This window comes from Siphateles boraxobius, unplaced genomic scaffold (assembly GCF_051911475.1).
Source record: "Siphateles boraxobius isolate OS27281-9 unplaced genomic scaffold, OSU_SipBor_1 70, whole genome shotgun sequence".
Lineage (NCBI taxonomy): Eukaryota > Metazoa > Chordata > Actinopteri > Cypriniformes > Leuciscidae > Siphateles > Siphateles boraxobius.
This window is the reverse complement of record NW_027509198.1, coordinates 2,287,557-2,313,778: the sequence shown is the minus strand read 5'-3', so window position 1 is coordinate 2,313,778 and position 26,222 is coordinate 2,287,557. Positions and strand designations below refer to the sequence as shown.

General features: G+C 38.8%; 1 protein-coding gene across 1 annotated transcript in view; it reads right to left on the bottom strand.

Annotated features, from left to right (window-relative positions):
- Nucleotides 1-506: 506 nt before the first annotated feature.
- flt4 (fms related receptor tyrosine kinase 4) overlaps nt 507-26,222 on the bottom strand; it is a 93,576-nt gene continuing 67,860 nt past the window's right edge. The window contains exons 13-30 of the mRNA XM_077217214.1: nt 24,985-25,326; nt 24,585-24,731; nt 19,403-19,534; nt 16,651-16,757; nt 16,117-16,252; nt 14,708-14,812; nt 14,510-14,623; nt 13,587-13,675; nt 13,288-13,408; nt 10,314-10,414; nt 8,612-8,734; nt 7,341-7,452; nt 6,114-6,213; nt 5,839-5,944; nt 3,373-3,485; nt 2,072-2,192; nt 1,894-1,979; nt 507-915 (exon numbers count right to left, since the gene is read on the bottom strand). Coding sequence (XP_077073329.1) covers nt 726-915; nt 1,894-1,979; nt 2,072-2,192; nt 3,373-3,485; nt 5,839-5,944; nt 6,114-6,213; nt 7,341-7,452; nt 8,612-8,734; nt 10,314-10,414; nt 13,288-13,408; nt 13,587-13,675; nt 14,510-14,623; nt 14,708-14,812; nt 16,117-16,252; nt 16,651-16,757; nt 19,403-19,534; nt 24,585-24,731; nt 24,985-25,326 — 2,345 coding nt within the window. The 3' untranslated portion in view covers nt 507-725. The remainder of the gene's footprint in view (nt 916-1,893; nt 1,980-2,071; nt 2,193-3,372; nt 3,486-5,838; nt 5,945-6,113; nt 6,214-7,340; nt 7,453-8,611; nt 8,735-10,313; nt 10,415-13,287; nt 13,409-13,586; nt 13,676-14,509; nt 14,624-14,707; nt 14,813-16,116; nt 16,253-16,650; nt 16,758-19,402; nt 19,535-24,584; nt 24,732-24,984; nt 25,327-26,222) is intronic.

Below are 26,222 nucleotides of genomic sequence, written 5' to 3'. Positions count from 1 at the left end.
TCAACAAGGCATTTTCGCCCACAGGACTGCTGCATACTGGATGTTTTTCCCTTTTCACACCATTCTTTGTAAACCCTAGAAATGGTTGTGCGTGAAAATCCCAGTAACTGAGCAGATTGTGAAATACTCAGACCGGCCCGTCTGGCACCAACAACCATGCCACGCTCAAAATTGCTTAAATCACCTTTCTTTCCCATTCTGACATTCAGTTTGGAGTTCAGGAGATTGTCTTGACCAGGACCACACCCCTAAATGCATTGAACCAACTGCCATGTGATTGGTTGATTAGATAATTGCATTAATGAGAAATTGAACAGGTGTTCCTAATAATCCTTTAGGTGAGTGTATATATGTGTATATATTTATAATATTTTATATATTTATTAATTATTAAAGACATTAAACAATAAATAAGAAAATAAATACATATTTATAAATATCTTAATGTGTATATTAATATATAAATATATGTATATAACATCAAATATGAAGAAATCAGTCAAAAGTAGATATATTCCTTTATTTTTTCTCCATTCTGTCTTTTTGTCTTTTTTGTACAAATAAAAAGAAGTTTACTCTTTATATAAAGATATATGTAACTAAGGTGTTAAAATACTTTTTTTGGTTTGAATTTGACGTAATGGTGCCACCCAGTGGCCGCTGAGAGAACTGTACAGTTAGAGTGGAGGGGGCGGGGCCTGGGCACGACTGGCCAATCAGTGCAGCTACAGGTTGGATGTTGCCGGGCAGGCCTGATCCGAGGAGGAGAAGAAGTGGCAGACGCCCTCCTCCGACAGCTGGCCGTACTCGTTGTTGTAGAAGGTCTGGCCTGAGAGTTGGCTGAAGAAGGGAGGACGAGCTGAGCTGACGGATGGAGAACTGATGAGCCGCTCTGTGCTGTGACCCGCCGACACACTGAAGAGCACAGACAGATGCTTAAAGAGACACCACCCAAAACATTACAACTAGCCCATCATTTACTCACTCTCAAGCCATCCTAGGTGTAAAATACTGTCTTCTTTCAGATGAACACAATCGAAGTTATATTATAAAATATCCTGACTCTTCCAAGCTTTATAATGGCAGTGAGTGGCCGTTTCCATAAAACGGTCCAAAAAAAGTCCATAAAAGTGCATCTATCCATGATAAAAGTGGATATCATGTTTAGCTGCACTTTTATGATGGACAGATGCACTTTTATGATGGATATGCCCTTATATGATGGACAGATGCACTTTTATGATTGACAGATGCACTTTTATGATGGACAGATGCACTTTTATGATGGGTATGCACTTTTATGATGGAGAGATGCACTTTTATGATGGATAGATGCACTTTTATGATTGACAGATGCACTTTTATGATGGACAGATGCACTTTTATGATTGACAGATGCACTTTTATGATGGACAGATGCACTTTTATGATGGATATGCACTTTTATGATGGAGAGATGCACTTTTATGATGGATAGATGCACTTTTATGATTGACAGATGCACTTTTATGATGGACAAATGCACTTTTATGATGGATAGATGCACTTTTATGATGATAGATGCACTTTTATGATGGATATGCACTTTTATGATGGAGAGATGCACTTTTATGATGGATATGCAGTTTTATGATGGACAGATGCACTTTTATGATGGATAGATGCACTTTTATGGTCTTCAAAACAGAAATGGCCAATCACTGCCATTATAAAGCTTGTAAGAGCAGGACATTTTTTAATATAACTCTGATTTTGTTCGTCTGAAAGAAGAAAGTCATATACACCTAGGATGGGTTCAGGGTGAGTAAATCATGGGCTAATTCTCATTTTTGGGTGAACTATCTGTTTAATGATGAAAACTGATCACTTACACATGATAAATGATTCACCTACTTTTTCAGCATGGCTCCTCTGTGCTTGTGTTCAAACCTCTCCAGCTCATCTGATGCCAACACCATCCCACTGTCTGTCTGGCTGTCCTGTACACACACACACACACACATATGAAACCATACAGATCTTGACGTCCTTAAGCCAATAAAGACTGTGTGTACTAGAGGACTCGCCGTACATGATGCGTCTTGTGTGATGTCATTTCCAGGGGAAGCTCCTCGAAGGTCTTGACCCGCGCGTGACACGTGCTCGACGCTCCCACCATGATGCACCCCGAGAACGGCACGCAGTTGTAATATCTGGACACACAGACATGTAGTTTCATAAGTCTGCAATGTTTTGGTCTTGAGATTGTTACCACGATATCTGCCTAAGTAAATACATGAGAGGATTTTACTGGTTTCAAGAAAGGTAATAGCACACCTCTCTTCATTAAGACATGATTGATCATTCAAAGATATTTTTTTCCGGTTTGTTCAAATCCCTACTAACATTAATTTTTCCCTGTAAAGTCTGCCGTCTCATATCTGATGCACAGATTTATGAGGCCTCTAAATGATCAAAACTTTGAGTAACACTTTATTTCACAGTGTCCTTGTTACATATGTTACATGTAATTACCACAGTAATAACAGTAAATTATGCATAATTACACGCAACTAACCCTCTAATCCTAATCCTACCCTAACCCTATAGTAAGTACATGTAGTTAATTAATATTACTCAGTACCTTAATGTGTAATTACACTGTAGCAATGACACCTTAAGATAGTGTAACCCAACTCTGCTGTCGCACACACTCTCCTCCAGTCCTTCTGTGTCTGAGAGACAGTTTAGACTTTTCTAACAAGTAAAAGTTTTTTAGTGTAATTCTATTAACGTCCTCCTTCAGCTTGAGCTTCACGTCTTTCTGCTGTTAAATCTGACCTGAAATAAGCGCAAGAATAACTTTGATGGTAGTAATATTTCACTTTTTTTGCAGGTTTACTCAATTATCCATATATCATTTATTAGAAATAATAAAAGTATCAAATATGATCATCAGGCTTTTGAGGAAGGTTCATATGTTCATCTCTCAGTCATCGTTGTATTGTATTGCATTATAAGTTTTAAAACTACAGATCATAAAATAAGCATCATCTTCCTAAGACATATTATAGGCAGATACAGAGTGACGACTGATATTTATATGAATTTTAACATCTCATTGATTTCCATAACAAGCATCAAAATTTCATCTTACTTTTTGTCCATATAAATATCAGCGTCTGCAGCAAACTGCATATTTTTGCTCAGTTTGGGCCTCTGAATAAAACAGGTGTTTTCCCTCCATATTCTCACTACATCAGAATATATGAGTCATAACACTATTATGGAAACGTTTTAAAGTTTCAGGGCATGATGTCATCCCTCAGTCCTGCAGGGTGAGGAACACTAGAGTCTCTTGAGGCCTCGTGATGAGGTGCGGTGCGAGTGTACCGTGTGGACAGTGTGTTGCAGGCCAGTCGGATCTCCTCCTGTGATGCTGGTCGAGAGGAGGCTTGTGAGAAGCCGTCGTCCTCTGAACTCTGAGACACGTTGAACAGGATTTCCTAAGAAAACAGACAATGCATTTCACTTAATCACTAAACGGATAAGCCAAAACATAATCAGCCTATCCAGACAGTTCATAGTGTCGGCCCACATCTGTGCCGTGTTGAATCCACATGCACCGGATGTGGCCCGGATCTAAGTATATGACTTCAGCACTTCAAGGACCATCTTCCAGCAGAATGACGGCAGTGTGTGTTGTCTGATGTTGTTTTGGCCAGTACGGCAGCATATCGTTTCTAACATCATTGTTTAATTGTATCTCTCAGTATTTGTCTGCTGCATCCTTTCCATACTTCTTTCTAATCCTCTGTGCTTGATCTGATTGGCAGGTCCTCTGATGGATATAGTGGAATATTGTAAATATGGAAATCTCTCCAACTTCCTGCGAGCCAAGAGGGAGTTTTTCTTACCATACAGGGTGAGAGAGACGGAGATGCTCACTTTTATAACATGATGAAATGCATATATGCTTCCCTTTACAACAGCACGACAATCAGTGAAATATTTATAATATACGCGATGCTAAAGACTATGCGTGCTAACCATTACCATAGTAAACATGGTAAATACGACCGCTTGAAGAAATCAGACAAATCATATATAGGCTATCACAATCATGTTTTTATTTTATTTCTCAGTACGTCTCGTCTCTTTATACTTGACTGTCTGATATTCATATTTAACTCTGGTTTTTCAGGAGTTTCCTCTGTTTCTCTGACTGAAAATATAACTGTGTTGGGACGGTCACTGGAGAGAGTGCTTAAGCTACCCAAGTCAGATTATTGGTGGATAATTTCTGTAGAAATGATCATTCTTTCCAAATGTGATCTAAACATACTGTCCTGTGACTAAATCAACAGAAACAGACGCGACTGAATAAGTACGTGTTCTCTTTCTTTTGTGAAATAACAGTAAATATCACTTTATTTATGAGTGACTAATGTGCAATCTTGACACAAATTAAATGATTATGATTAATGTATCACTTTTTAGTGTAAACCTTTGATGAAACATCGATGCTTAGGTTTTAAATCTTTAGGTAATGTCAACAATAATGTCAACAAACGGTCACTTTTATTATGTTCGTTTTGCGATCTCGCTAGTTTCCAGTTATTTCTTTCTGATAGTTTTCTGATCAATCTTCCATGTGCTGGTGAAATGATGGGTTAGTGTGATGTTGTTCCAGAGAGGTGTGTGTGTTAGTGAAGCGCTGAGGAGCTTCAGGCCCGACGGTGAAAACGCAGTGTGTTTTGGGCTCGGCGCTCCAGACCCGAGGCCATTAGCCCGGCCCGTTGAAAGCCCTGCTCGCACTGGCCCGACAGTGGAAATGTGGCTATTGCTCTCGTGGATTGATGAGTTGATGATTGACCGTGCATCGCTGGTTTGTGTTTTTCCCTCCTCGGACACTGTTGGTAAAATCTCAACACTGCTGACTGGGAGCGAATCACACAAGCCTTGAGTTTCAGAGATACTGAGCCAGTCCCCTGCCATAACAATTTGGTCTTTGTCAAAGTCGCTCAGATCTCAATTCCTTATTAGGAGATGATCTCAATATGATATAGTGTCGGCCCAGATCCGGCCCACATCCGGGCCGTGTGGAATCCACGTATACTAGATGTGGGCCGGATCTGGGCCGACACTATTGGCGCTTTTCCATTACCAGTACCAGCTCGACTCGACTCGACTCGCCTTGGCTCGCCTCGACTCGGCTCGCTTTTCGTTCCGTTTTCCATTGCAGAAAGTATCGCCACAAATAGTACCCGGTCGTCATAGCGACGACTTTCGTTCCTCGTTGCCCCATCAAGCTCTCGCTGGATCCTCTCTTCGGCAACCAAACAAAGGAATGTCTGCACCTCCTCGTTTGACCACGGCGTATTCTTCCGAGTTGCCATAATAATAGTAGTAAGTTTAGTAACTATCTCTGGCTAAACTATTTAAAAAAGGCGGGGTTATTCTGGATACTCCATCTGGCGCGTGCAATGATGACGCAGTGAATAGTGACGATTCTCTCTGACCAATCAGCAGTCGGCATTGTTTTCACGTCACATTTTAGTATCGCCTTAGCTCGCTTAGAACCTCGCCGGAGGTGGTACGAAAAAAAGTACCCGAAAGCAGGTACAGGTACAACTTTTACACAGTGGAAAACCAAACAAAGGCGAGTCGAGTCGAGCCGAGCCGAGCTGGTACTGTGTAGTGGAAAAGCGCCATATGTTGCTGTCTGTGGCTTCACCTGTGACTGCTCATAATGTTTTGGCTATTCTATCAGTATTATAAACAGCTGCCTTGTATATATAACGAGGTAAAGTGTAATGCTCAGTTATTATGATACTGGATGTAGTGTTTTTTCCTCACCGGTAGACTGTTTTCCTGCAGCAGATCTCCCAGGATCTCCACCAGAGCCGGAAACGTGGGTCTCTCCCTGGGCTCGCCCTGCCAGCAGGCCAGCATGATGCCGTATCTGCCAGAACACACGTCACGCGTCAGAGCACTCGATAACCCGACAGCAACACAGAGTCGGCCCGGATCCGGCCCACATCCGGGCCGTGTGGAACCGACACTATGTTGCTGTCTGCACCGTATGACATCATCAGTCTGATCAAACACACAATCATCCGGCCAGCGCTCACATTTCAGGGGACGCGTTGTCCGGTGCCCTCATCCTGGTACCGTCTTTGAGTCGTTTGCAGAAGTCTTCATCGATCTGGAGGCCCGGGTATGGAGACGCTCCTGATGGGACAGGGCACAATCAAGACTCCACAGACGCTTTACATACAGAGCACAGTATGTTGAGTCAGAAGAACTGTAGGAGCCTGTGTCCGGTCGCATAAAGGACTTTAAGTGTAATCTTCCTATAAAAAGATTAGGTCTTAGGTCTCCCTTAAACTTAAGGGTGTTGCAAAAAAATAAGCTTCCACTTAAGTTTCTTTGGGGAAACGTCATACACCCCAAGAATTTCCCTTAAGTATCTATTTTTCCCTCAAGTAATCTCTTGAAAAACAATAAGTGTTGCATAAAGCCTCTTACTGTCATTTTCCGAAGTATAACATAAGGTTTGGAAAACACGATCGGCCGCTTTATATGATAAACAAATTTTAATTGTGCTGTTTTTTTACATATAAACAGAAACGCATAAAGCACATCTTATATGGCTAACGGAAGCTCAAACGTGCGTGCGTAACATACAAGAACAAGACCAAACCTAATTGGTTTGAAACAGCCTGAATCATATGGATTACTTTTATGTCTTTCAATAAATGGACAGAAATTATAAGCGAATATTAAATGATTATTTGCAACACCCGTAAGTCATTCCCTTAGCTGAGGGGAAATCAGTCTCATTCTTAAAGATGCAGTGTGTGTGTGTGTGTTTAGCGGCATCTAGTGGTGAGTTTGCGAATTGCACCCAACAGAAGTTACGGTGGCCGACAGGAAGTGATGTCGTTGTCTGAGACCGCAGAGAGTAGCCAGTTAAACACTGAGGTTTCTTTACAAAGATAAATTAAGAAATTAGGTTTACTTAATTATTCAGTAAATCGATATGTTATTGCGAATATTATTGCTGCTTGTTCATCATTGTGTCAGTGTTTTATTCGCTGACTTTAGCCACTTCTTTGCACGAAGAACAACATAGTGACGAAATGCGTTTGTCCGTTCAGGGCCACCGTAGAAACATGTCGATGTGTGTGTGTAGATAGAAAAGGCTCATTCTAAGTTAATAAAAACATTGCAGTTCATTATGTAAGGTCTTTATACACCACTGAAAACATAGTTATGTACATTATATTGCATTTCTGTCAACAGATCTTCCTAAATATTACACAATGCACCTTTGAGGGAAAAACTTTCCGACTCACCCAGAGAGAAAATCTCCCAGAGCAGGACTCCGAACGACCAGACGTCACTCTGAGTGGTGTAAAGCTTATCGAAGATGCTCTCCGGAGCCATCCACTTCAGAGGCAGTCTGGCCTAACACAGATAACACAGATAACACACTCTCAACACACTCTCTGTTCAGGATCCTAGAGCTGAGACAATCTCAAGCAAGTCAAGCATTCATACCCAGAGTATGTCATGCAGTAACACTCCTGCTACTGAAATTTTTACTAATGATTTCTATTTAGTATGTTCCAGGGTTGCCAACTTCAGAAAAGAAAAGTACGGGGCAATCGTGGTTCTTTACAGGACAATAAGGGACACTCAAAACATATTTGTACTGTATCACACAGCATATGTCATTTCAGGCTCGTATGAGTTTAAAAGCTTCTCAGACATAAACACATTTGTTTTGCTAAACATATTTATGTACAATTTGATTCTAAAACAAATTTTAAGGTCAAACAAAAAAAGTAACATTACACACAAACCATAGTTCAAAATAATAGCATTTATCTGAAATAGAAAGCTTTTGTAACATTATACACTACATTTTACAGAAATTAAAGAAAGTAATAGCCTACCTTTATTCAGCAAGGACGCACTAAATTAATCAAAATGACAGTAAAGACATTTAAATGTTACAAAAGCTTTTTTATTTAACATAAATCTCCTTTGAACTCTATTCATCAAAGGATCCGGATCCTGACTTTTTTTTTAAACATTAATAATAATCAGAAATGTGTCTAGAGCAGCCAATCACATCAGCATATTATTCCCTTATGAAGATTTCATGTTTTCTTGCGCGGCTGGATGTCGGACTCATGTACAATAATCAAGTTGTTTGAATTCGCCAAAACTGATTTGCCGAAATCAAAATCCGGACAGTGAAAGGGATTTGCCGTCCGGATCGAACCGGGAGCGACCAGACGGCACAGGATGCTGTTCGCTAATCAAACAATGATTTGTCCCAAAAGAATGATTAATTCTCATTGTGGAGTTTGTTATTTGTAAAATAGTAAATTAGGCCCAATATACGGGACGTCCCGGCTAATACGGGACAGCTGGAAACCCTAGTATGTACTGAATATTGCTCTGGCCAGGACTGCAACGCTGAATCTCATGTGGGCTCACATTTCACATGTAATGTTATTTTCATGACACTTAAACACTTTTCCAGAGACTGACCCTGCTGTACACTAGAGATCTTTCTGGATCACGCTCATGCTAACAGTCGAAGGGTTTCTCTTACATTGCCTTTGCGCACGTAGTCAGGGTCTTTGTAGATGTCTCGCGCTAAACCAAAGTCACAGATCTTCACCACGTTGCTCTCGGACAGGAGGATGTTGCGGGCCGCCAGGTCTCGATGAATACACTGCCAAAATCAGAGCCAGACCACAATCAGTGCCACCTCTATACCTTACAATAGCTCAGCAAATCTATACTAGAAAGTAAAGTTCGTCAGGACAAATTATCATATTGGCTTGACAAAGCCTTTTCTTAGCGTTCCTAGTATGTTTTATCATTTTGCTTGAAAGTTTTATCATGTTGTTATCATTTCTTAGCATGTGCCTATCATTATTTTGCTCATTGTTAGCATTTTTTATTTTGTTGCAAGCATGAATTAACATTTTGTTTGCATGTTATAGCACATTGCTAAAATGAAAAAGCACGTTGCTGACGTTTTAACATGCTAACATGATTTATTACGTTGTTAGCATGTTTTAGCGCATTGCTGTCATGAATTAGCATGTTGCTAGCATGAATATGTTGCTAACATTATTTAACACGTTGATAACGATTTAACATGTTGCTAGCATAATTTAACATTCTTCTAGCATGTTTCAGCATGTTGTAAACATGAATTACTATATTGCTAGCATGAATTTGCATTTTAATAACGTTTTAACACATTGCTAACATGATTTAGCATGTTTCTAGGTGTTTTAACACATTTTTATCTTGATTTAATACATTGCTACCATGATTTAACATGCTGATAACATGTTTCACCACATTGCTAACATGAATTAGCACATTGCTAACATGATTTATCATGTTGCTAGCATGGTTTTAAGCATGTTTCCTAGAATACTTTTTTTTACATGTTTTAACACATTGCTAAAACGAATTAGCGGGTTGCTGGCATTATTTTATCACATTTTTAGCATGTTTTAGCACATTGCTGCCATTAAATAGCATGTTGCTAGCATTATTTAACACGTTGATATCATGATTTAACATGTTGCTAGCATTATATAACATGTTGCTAACATGTATTAATATTTTGCTAGCATGTTTTAACCCTTTGCTAGCATGCATTTGCAATTTTAAAGTTGTAACACATCGCTAGCATGATTTAGCATGTTTCTAGCATGCTTTAACAAGTTGCTATCTTGATTTTATAGATTGCTACCATGATTTAACATGCTGATAACGTTTTAACAAATTTGCTAGCATGAATTAACACATTGCTAACATGAATTAGTGCTTTGCTAGTATTAATAAACATGTTGTCAGTATGATTTAGCTCATTGCTTACATGAATTTGCCTTTTAATATGTTGTACCACATCGCTAGTATTATTTAGCATGTTGTTAGCATGTTTTAACACATTTGTAAGCATAAAATGAACACACTGCTAACATGAATTAGTGCATGGCTAGCATGAATTAACATGTTGTTAGTATGAATTAGCTCATTGCTAGCATGAATTTGCATGTTGCTAGCATGAATTGGCATGCTTGTTAGCATGTTTTAATACATTGCTAACATGAATTAGCATTGGAGCTAGCGTGTTGTAGCATGTACTAAGTTAGATGCTAGGCTTTGCTAGTTATAGACTCTTGGTAGGTGAGTTTAATAGTACACTATTAGAGATCTTAAGTTCTCTGAAACAATCCATAAACCGCTGAGTGTGAGCAGGAGCGGGAGGAAGTTATACAGTAATGTACCTTACGAGACGCCAGAAACTCCATTCCTCGCGCGACCTGAAAGCTGTAGCATATCAAGTCCTCTATCGTGAGCGGGGTCTTCCAGAGATCATCCACCGCAGCTGGGGAAATATAGAAGAATTACATAAGAAAGCTGTCAGGAAGGTAATTTAATAAACAATGTGGGTGATGATTGCTCAGGCTCTGCTCTGTTAGTATGGCCCTGTCCCTCCTTTAGTTTCTCTTTGAAGGAATAGTTCACCCAAAAATTAAAATTCTGTCAGTAATTACTCTCCCTCATGTTGTTCCAACCCTGTAAGACCTTCAGAACACGAATTAAGATATTTTTGATGAAATCTGAGAGCTGGATCACTCCTCCATAGGCTTCTAAGGGATTGGAACTTGTTCCCGAAAAGTTATTAAAGACATCGGTAAAATAGTCCAAGTGACTACAGTGGCTCAATCTTAAGTTTATCAAGCGACGAAAATATTTTTTGTGTGCAAAAAAAAAAAAAATGACTTTGTTTCAACCATCTCTTCTCTTCCATGTCATTCTCCTAAGCTGTAGACGTAGTTTAACAGCGCAGCGCTTCTGAGTTGTACGTCGCACCTATGCTCACTATTGGCCGACGCTGGTCATGTGTGTGATGCGTGTGATGTACAACAACAGAAGCTTACGCTATTACACTAGTGAACTGACTCGAGGCCCACAGAGAAGGAAATGAATAGTTGAAATAAATTCGTTATTTTTGTTTGTTTTTGCGCACAAAAAGTATTCTCGTCGCTTGATAAACTTAAGATTGAGTCACTGTAGTCACTTGGACTATTTTAACGATGTCTTTAATAACTTTTCGAGGCAAGTTTCAAGTTTCAAAGCCTATGGAGGAGTGATCCAGCTCTCAGATTTAAAGGGGTCATGAACTGACTTTTTAAAAAAAATTATATTGTTGTCTGAGGTCAACTTATGACGTTCGCTTGGTTTTTTACATTCAAAAACATCAAAATGAATAAGTAATAGGCTATTTTCTACCCTAGTTTTGAGCCTAGCTCAAAAACGCTCGGTTTTTATGGGCGTCTCGCATTGAAGACTTGGAAGTAAACGCCCACTGCTGTGAGTGGATATCAGTTTTGCATAATAATGAGTTTCAACTCACTCGTCAGTGCACGTGGGGGAAATTGTTTTGAAAACTTCCAATGTTGTAAAATGGCAACCGGAATGATTCGCCCATACATGTTCGACCCAGAGTCCGATCCCGAATCGCAGGACAATGATCCAACAACACCTCAAATACAATGGATACTTCAGCCTGTGACAGCCTGGTAAGTTATTGTTAATTGTTTATGCTACTTCTAATGTAGGCTATCTTTAATGTTTTTATAGAAATTTTACTCACATAAGTGTGTTGCACCATTCCTGTCGGATCCAATATAGAAGGCACAGCACCGTTTTTCAATCTTAATCGGTCTGCAAATCCTGTCTCGACCTGTGTCTTGTTTACAAAACAGTCCTCGGCGAAATGAAGCGAACAAACGGACAATGTTTTACCCACATCAGCTGGAACCTCATTAAAAATAAATTTTAACCATGCATTCCTATTGGAATCCAGAGGAAGCTTATGCAGCGACTGTCTTCTTCCACAACCAGGCACTGCACAATATTTAGTAAACGGCATGTTTACTGCTCGGTAGCTCGATCCGGTTTGTCATCACGAGGTAGGCCTATGTTATTTAGCTATGCCTGTAATGCGCGAATCGGTGGGCGGGGCTAAACCGGCCGTGTTGAAGTAGGCGTTGATCTTCTTCTGCGGGGCTGGTGTTTTATCCTCTTTGACGTCATAGCTCCCCAGTTTGAAAAACGAGTCGTTTGCTGAGCCTGGTGTCAATAAAAGCATTTAGTGGACTAACAAGGACGTTTTCAGTTCTGAAACTTACAGGATATTCTTATAATATGGTGACCTCTTAGATGTCAAAAGCTCAAGGGAAATTTGATTTCTCAGTTCATCACCCCTTTAATCAAAAATATCTTAATTTGTGTTGTGAAGATGAACGAAGGTCTTACGGGGTTGAACAACATGAGGGAGAGTAAATACTGACAGAATTTTCATTTTTGGGTGAACTATCCCTTTATGCTCTTTATAGCCCTCTGTGGATTTGCCACATGATTTCATGTGCTATCGGAAAAGTCCCACTTCCCACTTCAGAAGTCGTAATTACGAGTGTGTCACATTCAAGTGCTTTGTTGTCGAAAACATGAAACCCAGGTTTACTGGAGCATATTTAAAAATTCAACTACACGCCATTATCCTTTAAATTTAAATCTGCATCAAATCATCACTGACCGAAATGACAAGCATATTAACAAGTTTTCTGTTTTTAGATACAAGAATGAAACATGTTTTTGCGATTGAAATGTTGTCCCCTTACAACTTCTGGCCCCTTGAGTATATGTGTAAGATGCAGGGTTGTGTAATCTCTCAGTGTACGTGTTTATATTGTCTCATATCTTGATCACCCTCAAAAAGTGATAATTTTAACATGCTATAAAAAAGTATTTTGAGCTACAACTTCACATACACACTCTGGGGACATCAGAGACTTATTTTACATCTCATCTTGTAAAAAGGGGGATAGTAGGTGCCCTTTAAACACCAAATAGACATTTAAACAACATTAAAAGCTGGATTTCCACCACAGGGTGATTCCCCCCCCCCCCCCCCCCCCCCCGAAGACCATGTGACTAACATCATGTGATAACTTTTTGTTCTGCGCCTGATATTTTGAACACATTACCAGACATCAACATATTGTCGGCCCAGATCCGGCCCACATATAGTGTACGTTGAATCCACATGTAGAAGATGTGGCCCGGATCTGGGACGACACTGTGTTGCTGTTAGGAGTCCTATTTTTGTTTTAAGGAGTATATTAATTACACATCAATTATGTATATATATATGTATATATATATATATATACATATATATATATATCTCACCACGAGACTGTGCCGCCGCAGGGCCGGTGTTGGAGGAGGGGGACGCCTGATGCTCAAGCTGACCGGCCTGACCCGCTTCAATCATGCGTCGCACCTGACTCTGGGTTTTAGGAGAACGATCCTGCAAACACAAGCTCATGTTACACCGCATCTCATTGGAGTTCCTAGACAGCGGCATAGTGTCGGCCCCGATCACACCATGTTGCTGTCTGGGTTATCACTGATTGTCGTACTGATGTAAAGGGAAGCATATATGCATTTCATCATGTTATAAAAGTGAGCATCTCCGTCTCTCTCACCCTGTATGGTAAGAAAAACTCCCTCTTGGCTCGCAGGAAGTTGGAGAGATTTCCATATTTACAATATTCCACTATAACCATCAGAGGCCCTGCCAATCAGATCAAGCACAGAGGATTAGAAAGAAGTATGGAGGGATGCAGCAAACAATTACTAAGGGATACAATTAAACAATGATGTTAGAAACGATATGCTGCCGTACTGGCCAAAACAACACAGTCATTCTGCTGGAAGATGGTCCTTGAAGTGCTGAAGTCATATACACAATAGCTGCGGATTTAATATTTATATATCTGGATCACCCAGACAGCAACATAGTACCGGCTCAGATCCGAGCCACATCCGTTACATGTGGATTCAACACGGCACAGATGTGGGCCGGATCTGGGCCGACACTATGAACTGTCAGTCCAAATCTGATTTTTGTGCATACCCTGTTGATATCCGATCACATTTAGCTAGTGTGAATGGCCAAAAATCACATGAAATGCGATTTTTAAAAATCCGTTTCGAGCTACATCCATATGTGGTTTGAAAATCCTATTCAAATCACATTTCTAGAAATCCTTTTCAGTCTAAACGCTCAGATCGGATTTCACGTGGTTTATGTGACTTTCGTAAAACGTAGATCGTCAGACGTTGTTATAGCAAACATGCTAAACATTTCCATGTTGTAAAATGTAAAACATCACTATCGCAAATGGTTTTTGACGCCATTGCCATTGCCACAATGCAAATATTCCAGAGAATGAAGAGCTGCATGGACACACAACTCGGATCTGAACAGTTGCGATACACAGTGTGGACATCATTAGCTTTAGATCATCATTTCAATCAGATAGACAGTCTGAACGTAGCCTATGTAGTGGTCTGGGAATCTGCATACAGGATCAGAAGTATCTGTTTTATAACAGATTATCCCTACCGTTGGGTTTGGTAGATGCTCCAAGAAGGTTGACCACATTGAGATGGTTTCCAATATGAATAAGGATCTTCAGTTCTGACATCAGCGCTTTGTGTTCGCTGGCTGTGGCTCCCTCTGTCATATACAACACTTCAGTAAACGTGTGTGAGAGTCAACGGGCATTTCTGTATTCACTACAGTTTAAGGGTAAGACTGAACCTTTCAGCATCTTCACAGCCACTGTGTTCGAAGAGGTTTTCTTGTCGTGTCCAAACATAGAAGCTTCAATAACCTTCCCGAAAGCTCCGTGCCCGAGCACTTTCCCTGCAAACACACACACAGAAGTAGTGTTGGGAAAACACACGTTTCACTATTCATCATGAGGTTAGAATGTGCATGCGACCCAAAACAGTACAATGAAAATTATTATTAAACATGACTGAATAAATCTGACTACTTTACTTTAAATAACTGTAAGTTCCAGTTAACTGGGAAGTTAACTCCTCGGGGCTCATTTGCATATTCATAGAACCGCGCATACTAAATGAGGCTATTACATTCAAGCTATTTTAAGGCATGAAGACATTTTTTCAATGATTTCAATTTTGGAGATTAAAGATGAGTTTGAAGGGGGGACAATTATTGACTACAGGGGGAATTTAAATGTTTCACTTTCAAACTTTTAAACCCTTAATTCCTATTTTAGAGGAATATTGGTGAAATTCTGTCCAGAAAAATCATGCGAATGTAAATGAAGTGAACCTACAACCCCTAATGCACATTAAGCTAATTCAGCATTTACTGTGAACCGCTCTGAAAACATGCTATTATAAGCAGCGAGTGTGTAAATGAACACGTGTCGCTCTTCACTCTGAAACACAGACTATATGCTTCTTTAAATCATCTCGATTTGAGGAGATATACTGCTATTTCAGTTTCATTTAGATTAATTGTGCAGTTCCATTTTTTTTATTTTAATGTTAAATATGATTTAATTATTAGTTTTTCATCAACTCACAAACCACTTGAATTTCCCTCAAAAATCCCCCTTTGGGAAACACATTCCCATAGGATTTCTAAATGTTGATTTAAAGTCCCCCTGTGGTGAAAATCCAGCTTTTAATGTTGTTTATGTGTTTTTAATATGCTTTAAGACAAACCATGTGTAAACTCATAAGTCGACAGCATTGCTGAGTATTTTCTCCTTAAAACTGCAGTGAACCAAAGACAGTCTCTAAAACACGCTTTGAAATCGCTGGTGTTTCTGACGTCACAAACTACCTTGTAACCAATCAGTTCAACGTGTGATCGTCAACCAGTGGATCTCTGAGTGAGTGAGTGAGTGGAGGCGGGGCTCATTTGCATATTCATAGAAGGGGGTAGAGTTACATTCAAGCTATTTTAAGGCATAACTAAAAAAAAAAAATCAATGAAAAAACATTTAAATATGTTATTTTAATGATCAAAGATGAGTTACACTTATTGACTACAGGGGGGACTTTAAGACTCCCCTGAAAATATTTTTTTAAAAACGCTTCACTTCTGGGATACCAGCCATGCATGCTCTGTATTTGTGCCGATCTGAACCCCACATCAGGGCTGCTGAACTGAAGGGTCAGTGACAGTACCGAGCCGCAGTCGGTCTCTGGATATCTCCCACTGGCTGGAGTCGTAGGGCAGGTATTCACACTGCTCCTCCAGTGGCACTTCTCCCGGGTCCATGATGATGGACAGATAGCCGGTCTTGATGTCGGCCGGGTTCACCTGCAGGACAACATCACAACCATTACTTCTGATGATCCCGCAGCCTATGAGAGCGCGAGCCCGAGGCTTGCAGAGTCGCTGACTCCGCTACTCGAGCTGATTTATTCTGCTCACACGTTGCACTGAAGGCAAGGCATTATTGATGTAATTGCATATTGTTATTGAAAGGCCTTGCGGGCATCAATGTGCACTCCAATGTGCGCTACATTCTTGAATAGAGCCATATGTATCGAGCTGTTGTGATTTATTAATAATAAAAATAATAATACATTTTATTTATAGATGCCTTACGTGACACTCAAGGACACCTGACATGCAGATAAAAAATCGATATCGGAGATACATGTACCATATCACAGGTACACCTAAAGAGATTGGATGTAAAGAGAAAGGCTGACCCGCTTCACGTTGCAGAAGATGACGAGGAGAAGGACCCAGAAGAAGATGGCGATGACTCCCGTCCCGATGAGAATCACTATTTCTACATTGGTCTTGTCATCAGAGCCTGGCAGACAAAACATGTTATTGTGTTAAAGCTTCGAAACGAACATAAAAGCTCACATCTTCTAAAATGATTTTTCTAATTACATGTACAAGATCCAGTGAGCTAAAGTTTTAGCAAAATCAAAATTTTCATGATAAAGTGTGACAAATATGATTTTCTTGCCGAATTGTTGCTTATGAACAAATTTATATTTTTAACGAATTAAAATTATATTCCATGTACTAATATGCTTGAATTTCCAGTTACAGTTATCTAAAACAACATACCCAACGTACTGCTTTTACAAAATCATTGCATATTTCATGGTTAATATTTAAATATATTAATACACAAATGTTTAAATGGTAAAGAAGAGATGCATGAAGGTTATAAAAGATATATAATATATATATATATAATGTCGTTATTACACGACAACGATGAATTAAAAACGGAAACGTTTTTCATGAACAGACGACAACATTGTCAAAACGATCCGCGGAGATGATTAAAAGCGCTGTATTCTGCTGCCAGGCCAGTAGATGGCGATGTCACTTTGTAAAGAAACACTACAGACTGAACACGTAACACGCATGTGCATGATGTCAACGTTTAAACAATTTAATAAGTTTGCGTTTTTCAGGCCCCCAAAACGCTGCTGTGGTGTGAATGAATGGCCATAAAAAGTTTTGAGTTGAAAACGTGTCGTGTAAACGCCTGATTAGTTAGGGTTAGAGAACTTAACATCAGCTTCAGAGTATTTAACCCTTGGAGACCTTATGGACATTTTCTGTCTTTTTCAGTTTTGTTTTTTTTTGATAATTTTGCCTGTGTTAATGCTAACTGCATATATTTGGGCACAGGTGTGTGTTTTTAGTGGAATTTTACTATTTCAACCCCATTTCCTTTAATAAACCTATTTTACACTAGTAACACACAATAGTTCCTCTCGGGACGCTTTGGACAAAAAAATACCCCATTAAAACTGCAATTTCTAATCCAAGGGCCGTTTAACTTTAAAATGATGCAATCTTTGTTAATAGGCTTTAATTCTGTTGGCAAGCCTTCAAAATGTAATTTATTTATTTTTTTATAAAAACGGCAAATCCCAAATCCAGCCGCTGTGTCACAGTGAGTTTTGCTGGATCTAATGGGGAAGTGTGTCACTGCGCCCAAACACACTCTCACTGAAAGCTGTTTTTTTTAAGATATCAACCTCAAATTTGGAAAACAATTTGTTTAGATTTATGGGTTTGATTTTCTAGTTCAACATGTTTCATGAAATATAAATTTTATATAATGTTCATAAATCATTTCCCTAAACTTAAACATATATAACTTTTTTTTGGTTTTACTTTTTAAACTTGTTTTTCTTCAACAATATTCTGCCACGGGTCTTCTTTAATTCTTTAAAATGAGACCAAACTTAACTCTGTTCTCCCAAACTTCACTTTTTTAAGACTGGTTTTTTGACACAGACATTTCTGTCCACTATGGACCCATGTGTAACTTTTTTTAATTGATTTAATTGATAAGAGTTAAAATATAGAAGTCAATGGGTGAAGCCCCCACCATAATATAAAACAAAAGTGTGTGTTAGTCCGTGTGTGAGCTTGTATCTACTGTTTATGCTCTACTAAATGACTTAAACTGAAGGGCAAGGCAGAAGAGTGAACTGTATACTACAGCGCCACCTAGTGCACAAGCGAGGTTCTCACCAAATGTGTGTGTGTGTGTGTGTGTGTGTGTGTGTGTGTGTGTGTGTGTGTGTGTGTGAGTGTGTGTGTGTGTGTGTGTGTGTGTGTGTGTGTGTGTGAGAGAGTTTTTTGACACAGACATTTTGTCCAGTTTTTTTTAATTGATGCACAAAGGTTTAAATATAGAAGTCAATGGGTTCATTGCGAGTGTCTTCGAAACATACAAGCAATATACCATAAGTGTATTATATTTGAGTAAAAAGTATATGCTCATTAATACCTTTGGCTTATTCCAAATACTACAAATTGCACAATTTGTCTTCAATAACAAATGCACATTAATAAACAAATATTACTTAGCTATACTTTGTACAATATACTATTGTATACTATAGTGTATTTTGGAAGTATACTTTACAATGATCATTTTCATCACACAGTTAAAAATATACCTAAAATATATATTTTAAGTAAAGTGCAAATAAACTTTAAACTCCAAGTAAAATATATTTTTCAATAAATATTCTAAAATACAATTATTTTAAAGTGTTTTAAAAGTTGTATTGTGAAAATAGGCAAAAGCATGATGCTAAAATACTTTTAATATATTTAAAGATAGTACCATTTTTTGTTAGTATATTTGCAATGTACCATTGAAAAAGGGAATATATTTCAAATATAATAAAGTATACTTTTTTTAACTGTTAAGCCCCCACCCCCACCCGCCTCCCCGTAATATAAAACAAAAGTGTGTGTTAGTCCGTGTGTGAGCTTGTACCTACTGTTTATGCTCTACTAAATAACTTTCCAGGCAGCGACAAAGTGTCGGCCCAGATCCGGCCCACATCCGGGCCGTGTGGAATTCATGTGCACCAGATGTGGGCCGACACTGTGTTGCTGTCTGGGTTAAACTGAAGGGCAAGGCAGAAGAGTGAACTGTATCCTACAGCGCCACCTAGAGGTTCTCACCGATGACGGACAGCGTGGCCGAGGACTGAACGCAGCCCCTCTGGTTGCAGGCGGTGCAGGTGTACAGACCGGCGTCTTCCTCTCGCACTCGCTGAATGCTGAGAGTCCGGTTGGAGTCCTGAAGCAGGATCCCTGTACACATCCACAAAACTGTCAAACACACAATCTGACGGCTTCTTACAGCACTCTTCTGTTCTCTGAACTGCAAGTTCTGTGATAATCTTCAATCATCAACACCTTCACTATCTAGCCCTGAATTGGTTCAGCGAGAAACGGTGTACAAAATTAACTTGTATAAAGCAGCCCAACAATGTGAATGAGTGAGTTCTTAATGCATATGATTTGGCCCTCTTTATAAAAAGGGTTTTGATGCCACAGAAGAAACATTTTGGTTCCTCAAAGAACCTTTCAGTGCTCAGTTCACCCTCATCCTTCCCTCGGGTCATTTTGACCCAAAACTCATTTAAAATTTTTGTTTAAAAATTGAGTGTTCATCAGAGGGTCCAAGACCCCAGGACTTTTGTTGCACTTGAACCACGAAAACGCACACACAAAAAATGTAATGGATTCGAGGAGTTTTGTAGTTGAAATTTAAAAAAGTAACAAATCCTTCAATTTGACCCCCTTAGGAATGGAATGCGAGAAATGCTTCAGAACACACAGAAAAATGAAAAAAAAAAAACTTAAAATGCTCAAAATTTACACTAAAAATGCTAACCACAAAAATATTTTATAATGTCTACATGTGTATCTGAATGCATACTGAAGAAACTGACTTTAGGACCCAGCGGAACCGCTCATTTGCTCCATATAGAGCTATAAGGCCATCTAGAGTCATGAAATATCATCTTATATTATTTATTTTTCACAAGAGGTCGGCAAAGACACACAATGTAAGATATTTTAAGCTGAATTAAAAGGTTTATGCATGAAATAGTGAGTTATTTTGTGAGTTATTTAAGTTGAAAGAATGTGAGGAATGTGCTTAAATTACTATATATTTATTATTTATTGATCAAATCTAGCAATTTAAAGGTAAATAAAATTAAAAAAAACAAAAAAAATAGCCAAAAATGACATTAAAAAATAGAAAGAAATATTATTAAAAAAAATGAAATAAAATAAGCTTTCTGGACACAAATAATTTTTTTTAAATTAAATTTTAGGGCTTCGGGTCATTTTGACCCGCGAGGGAAAGATGTGTTACAAAGTGCGAGTGAAGGATGAGGGTTAAAAGAACCATTGAACCTTTTGTGCATTTGAAAGGTTTCATAGATGTTAAAGGTTCTTCATGGAACTATTAATACCAATAAAGAAACATTATTTTACAAAGTGTGCGTTTGTGATCAACTCTAAAACCACCGACTTTTCTGTCCTAATGACTCAAAATCAAATCCAAGATGTCCTGCGAGTTGCCCGTTAGCCAAGGCTGATTAACACAATTTTACCATTTAAAGCATATGATAAACATTATAATATCATTTACATCACATTATAATCCTCATTATAATGGACCTCACTTAGAGTGTCATTTTAATGTCACATATACAGTACTAAACAATAATTATAGTCAAATAATTGAGTTTAGAGTAGGTTTAACATGTGACAATAAGTAGTATTTAAGTACACTCATGTATCAGTTAATCCATCTTATATTACAGCACAGAGATAATCTATTTTCTGTGAATTTGTAAGATTAATTTCTCCGCTTTAGGGAAACAACTAGAAGAAAAACAAAGTGCAGTAAAGCGTAAGAATATTTGCGCTACAAACCAGTGTGTTAACGATCATGATAATACATCTAAAACGACATGATAACAAACAACAGTTTGCATTACGGACTGTATTTATACATCTACAGTAACTAGAAGCGGATGAAACGGGAACCACGTCTGCTCCGATAAGGTGGACTGAATGTAAAGCAATGTGTGTAGTGCGCCGGATCCGGGCCGTATCCAGACCGAATGAAGTGAAGTGTCACATATCACACTCTTAAAAGAAATGGTTCTATTTAGAACCAGAAATGGTTCTATCAGCCGCTTCATATGGAACCCAGAAATGGAACCTTTTTTTTAAGAGTGAAGAGAAACTTTGTAAAGAAAGACTACATGCATGCGCACATATATATTTAAACACACATACCTATAGACTAAACACGTGACATGCATGTGCACGCCGTAAGGGATTTCGCAGATAAACGTTTTTGAAGTTTATGCGGAGATTATCACGTTTTCAAACATTTTCAAAACTTGAACCTGTTTCAAAGTTTGCGTTCTCGAGCCGGCAAGCGCCGTTGTCGTGTAAATGAACGGCCAGAACACAGTAAATGTTTTCTGTTAGAACGGTGTGTGTTAGCGGCCGCTAAGTTAATAACTAATGATCTCTGCAACGGAAGTGAATCAATCAAAACTAACTTTAGCTGGATAATAACTTTATCCTAGAGCTGCTGTAAAGCCTAAACAATCTGTTACGGTAATCTCCTATTATCACTGTAAAGCTGCTTTGAAACTATATACATTGTTAAAAGGTCTGTATAAATGAAGGAGACTTGACTTGAAACAACACTAATTTAACAAAGATGTATAAACATCTGTCCTGTATTATATGACACACCAGCTGAGATGTGTATCAGGAAATGTGGTGTATAATACAGACACTAGTCGCTGTGCTGGAGTGATCATCAGAAGCGTATGCTTTAATTCACTAATTTCACTTCTGTGGTTCTGCTATGGGTTCAGATTCAGCTACTTTAACACATTCCAGTCAGACACTCCTGCTAAAAGAAAAAGCGAACTCTTGAACTCGATATAATATCCTCCGCATAACACCTTTCCACAAACTGTACATGCACTGCATGTGAATTCACTTACGGCCCACATACACACTCCCAGAGCTGTATATACACGAGTCCAGACCCCCGGAACATCAGCCTGATGCTTTACTCCAGCGCTGGGATTCAATTAGTGTGTGTGTGTGTGAGAGTGTGTGTGTGTGTGCTCATGAATAAGTGTGTTCCTATTCAAATGTGCTAAGCTGGAAGGGATTGCTGTGGTGTGTATAATGTAATCTGTAATGGGATCGTTTTTGAATAGTACATTTATGTTAATTCGAAGGAGGGCTGAACAACATGCAGAGAAATGGAAGAAAATCGAGTACATTTAAAACATATGATGCGATATCATTTTCTGGACCTATGGATTACTTCACAATCTCATATCCTGGCAAACTCACATTATTAACTACTGAACACCTCAGTAGAGGTTATGCTTGCCTTAGCTCTTTATATTAGGTGTCTTACTACTACTGTGTTCTTGCGGCAAAAAACAAGAATTAATATTTTGCTGCTGTATTGTAAAACACTGTTGAGGTGGGATACAGGTTTGAACAGGTTTAGTGGTGGAGCTCCAGTCGTTATCAGCTGATAATACCGATATATAGTTTGATCGGTGGTCAATGTAATTCACGAGACAAATTGTCCACGCGCGGCTGAAACTGCTTCACAACATTCACTGGTCTTTCAGTTCTTCCTTGTGAAAAATAAGTGTGCTTAATTGTATTGAAAGCATACTTTTTGTGTGCTTCAAATCATAAAAGTATACTTTTTGAAAAGTGCACTTGAAGATAATATAATTTTATTAAAATTAAAGTACAATATTTCTAAACACACTTAAGTGCACTTTTTGCAATGTATTGTACTTTACATTTGTGTACAGAATACTTTCAATATAATTATGTTGTTCTTAGTCAATTAAACACACATTAAATCGCAAGCAAAAAAGTTGAACAAATCTAAACTAAATTAATTTGCATTCAAATTTAGAATACATTTAATTTTAATCAGACTACACTGCACTGTAAAAATCATTGACTTTTAGTTAGGAGCTACCAGGATGAAAATTACATTATTGCAATGACAGCAAGAAGCGACAGCGGTGATATATTTGAGTGTGTTTCTTTCCTTCACGCGTATGTCTTAGGTGAACATAAACAGCTGGGAAATCAGTTGCATGTGTATCAGTATATTAGATCAGTGCATTCGCTCTTAAAGTGACAGTAGCCTAATATTCCTGCTGATGTCTGTGTCATTAATGTGAATCAAACAACACAGGACAAAGAGACTGTCACTGCTCTTTAGTGGATTTAGTAGCATTAATCTATATTTCATTTATACAGTGAAGACTATGCATTGTTGATTTACATATGATTCGCTTACTTTCTGTTGATAAGGAAATGTATTGTGATTTATTTCTCAGGAATGCTCTATTAGTTAAGCTCCTAATCACCTGGAAGAGAGGGAATGGAAAGTGTTGCACACATTGCTTGCCAGTAAATAAAGAGTTGTCCATATAAGTTGTTGATCTCTTAATTTTAATACTTAATACACATTGTTGTTAAGAATAGCTAAATAAATACAACATGATAAAAAGAAGGCTTCAAATAGACCCACATAGTATTATTAATCATGTAGTTTTATTTATTGCAGTGATCCGTATCGGCAGTGTTGGGGAACGCTACTCTTAAAACTAATGCGTTACAATATTGCGTTACTCGATAAAAAAAAAGTAAGTTTGGAAAGTAATGCATTACTTTCTTTGTAAAAAGTTATATTTTTGGCTAATTAAAGACTATTAAAGGCCCTTCCACAGGAGAAGAAAGTTCAAAACTGTTACTTCAGCAACAACAAAAAAAGAAACACAAATGTGATATTTATGTAAAGTCATTTTTGCACCGAACATCCTGATCCAAACACTCTTATATGGTTAGGTTAAAGGATGGGTTAAGAGTCAACAGAAGAGTGTAATTATAGATGTCTTTACAGAAATTAATTACAGTTGTAATTACTGTAGATGCAAGTTTTTTTTATAGAATATATATTTATATATATACAACATAAAAGCATGCATGTGTAACGGAGGCCAGCTAGTAGTTGCTGTGCGAGTAAACCTCAGGGGCTGCAGTCTTTAGCCTCCTTGTTAGAGCGCCTGACTCTCATGCCGGAGACCCGGGTTCGAGGCCCGCTCGGAGCGGGTCGAGTGGGACCCGGGTGAAGAGGGGTTACACATGTACACAATAAGTGCATTGCATCAAATGATTAATTTAAACAGTAGTACATGTTAGTTGAAGACACCCTATGATAATAAAGTGCCGTAATAAGAGTGCTGAAGGGCCAGGAGTGACTGACCTGAGATCTGATGGAGGGGTTGGTTGTCTTTAAACCAGGACAGCTGGGGGGAGGGGGTGCCCTCCACATCACACTCCATCTGCAGAGACTCGCTCACATTCACCGTCTGATTGGTGGGGTTGTGCCGGTACCGAGGAGCCTCCAGTGCTGGGGGGGTGGAGAGAGAGAGAGAGAGAGATGCATTTCATCACTCTGAAGAGTCAATAGTGCTATATATTTACATGATACACATTATACACAATATAACAAAATCATAACCATAGACATTTTATACCGTGGTCCCGATATATATCGTAATACAGCCCAGCCCTGCGGTTTCAAACGCAGCTTATGGCTGCAGATATTATAGTGTGTGCGAATGAAACTGGCCATCTAGATTTGAGCGGTGAATGAGCTTCACCTTTGACTGGGATGTACTTGCGGTGGCAGTGTTTCTCCCCAGTGCGCCGGTTCTGCACCTCACACACGTAGTTGCCCTCGTCCTGCAGCTGGATGCTGGGGATGCTGAGCTCCAGGACCCTGATGTTGCTGTCGGTGTGGAAGGACAGATTCCCGCCCAGAGACTCGGCGTACTGGTGCAGACTCTTGCAGTCCAGCTCTGGAGGAACGGCCTGCGGGTCCAGGCGGTACCAGCGCAGGTTCTCATAGGTGTAGTTATCTGCGTTACACTTCAGGCGCACCAGATCCTGCTCCAGAGGATCCTCAGAGGGCTCCGTCTCTATCCCGAAGCCTTCTGGTATATCTGCACCGTAAAAAAAAAATGTTGGGTTATTTTTTAACCCAACCATTGGGTTACATGTATTGGGTCACTATGTTGGGTTATTCTCAAAAAAAGTTGGGTAATTTTTTTAATCGTTGGGCAATTTTTTGTAATAACCCAGCTGTTGGGTTAAATACTTATGTTGTATGTACACCTGTGTATTTTTGAATGTATGTACACAATTAAGTATATTTACATAAAATTCTAGACTCCCCAATATTTAGTTTGTAAGTTAAAAATATATTTGTTGAGACTTATTTATTGGTGTATACAAATAAACAATCTGTATTTGAAAACAAAGTGTATTTTATTCATTTAAATAATGTCATGAATAAAAATAAATAGTTAACTTAACCGTTGGTATACTTTTAACCCAACTGTCTTTTGACCCAATGCATTGGGTTAAAATAACCCACAGTTAGTTAAGTGCTATACCACTCCATAATTGGGTTGCTCGTTAGGTTATTTTTAACCCAACATTATTAAGTGAGTAAACAGGAAAGCAATGCAAATAATGAGAATAATAATGCCTCTCCTGGATAAACCACTCAACTAGAGAAATCATTAAGGTTTGTGTCTGTGCCATAGACTGTAAGATGGACGACGCATCTCCACTTCCGTCCACTGTAGAAAAATGAAGCCAAAATATCCTAGAAACGGTAGTTGCCGATTATGTCATTATGGGGTGTAGCCGCATCACCAATGTCCCGCCCACAGACTCAATCGCAGACACAGCTGTCAATCATGACGCCACACCCCGTTTTTACAGCATCAAATAACTAACTAAAACCAAACGTATTGGAAAAACGAACACTTGAACATCCAGTACGTCCTACCTAAAATATCTAAAATGACAGAAACCATCTTTTGAAAAAATT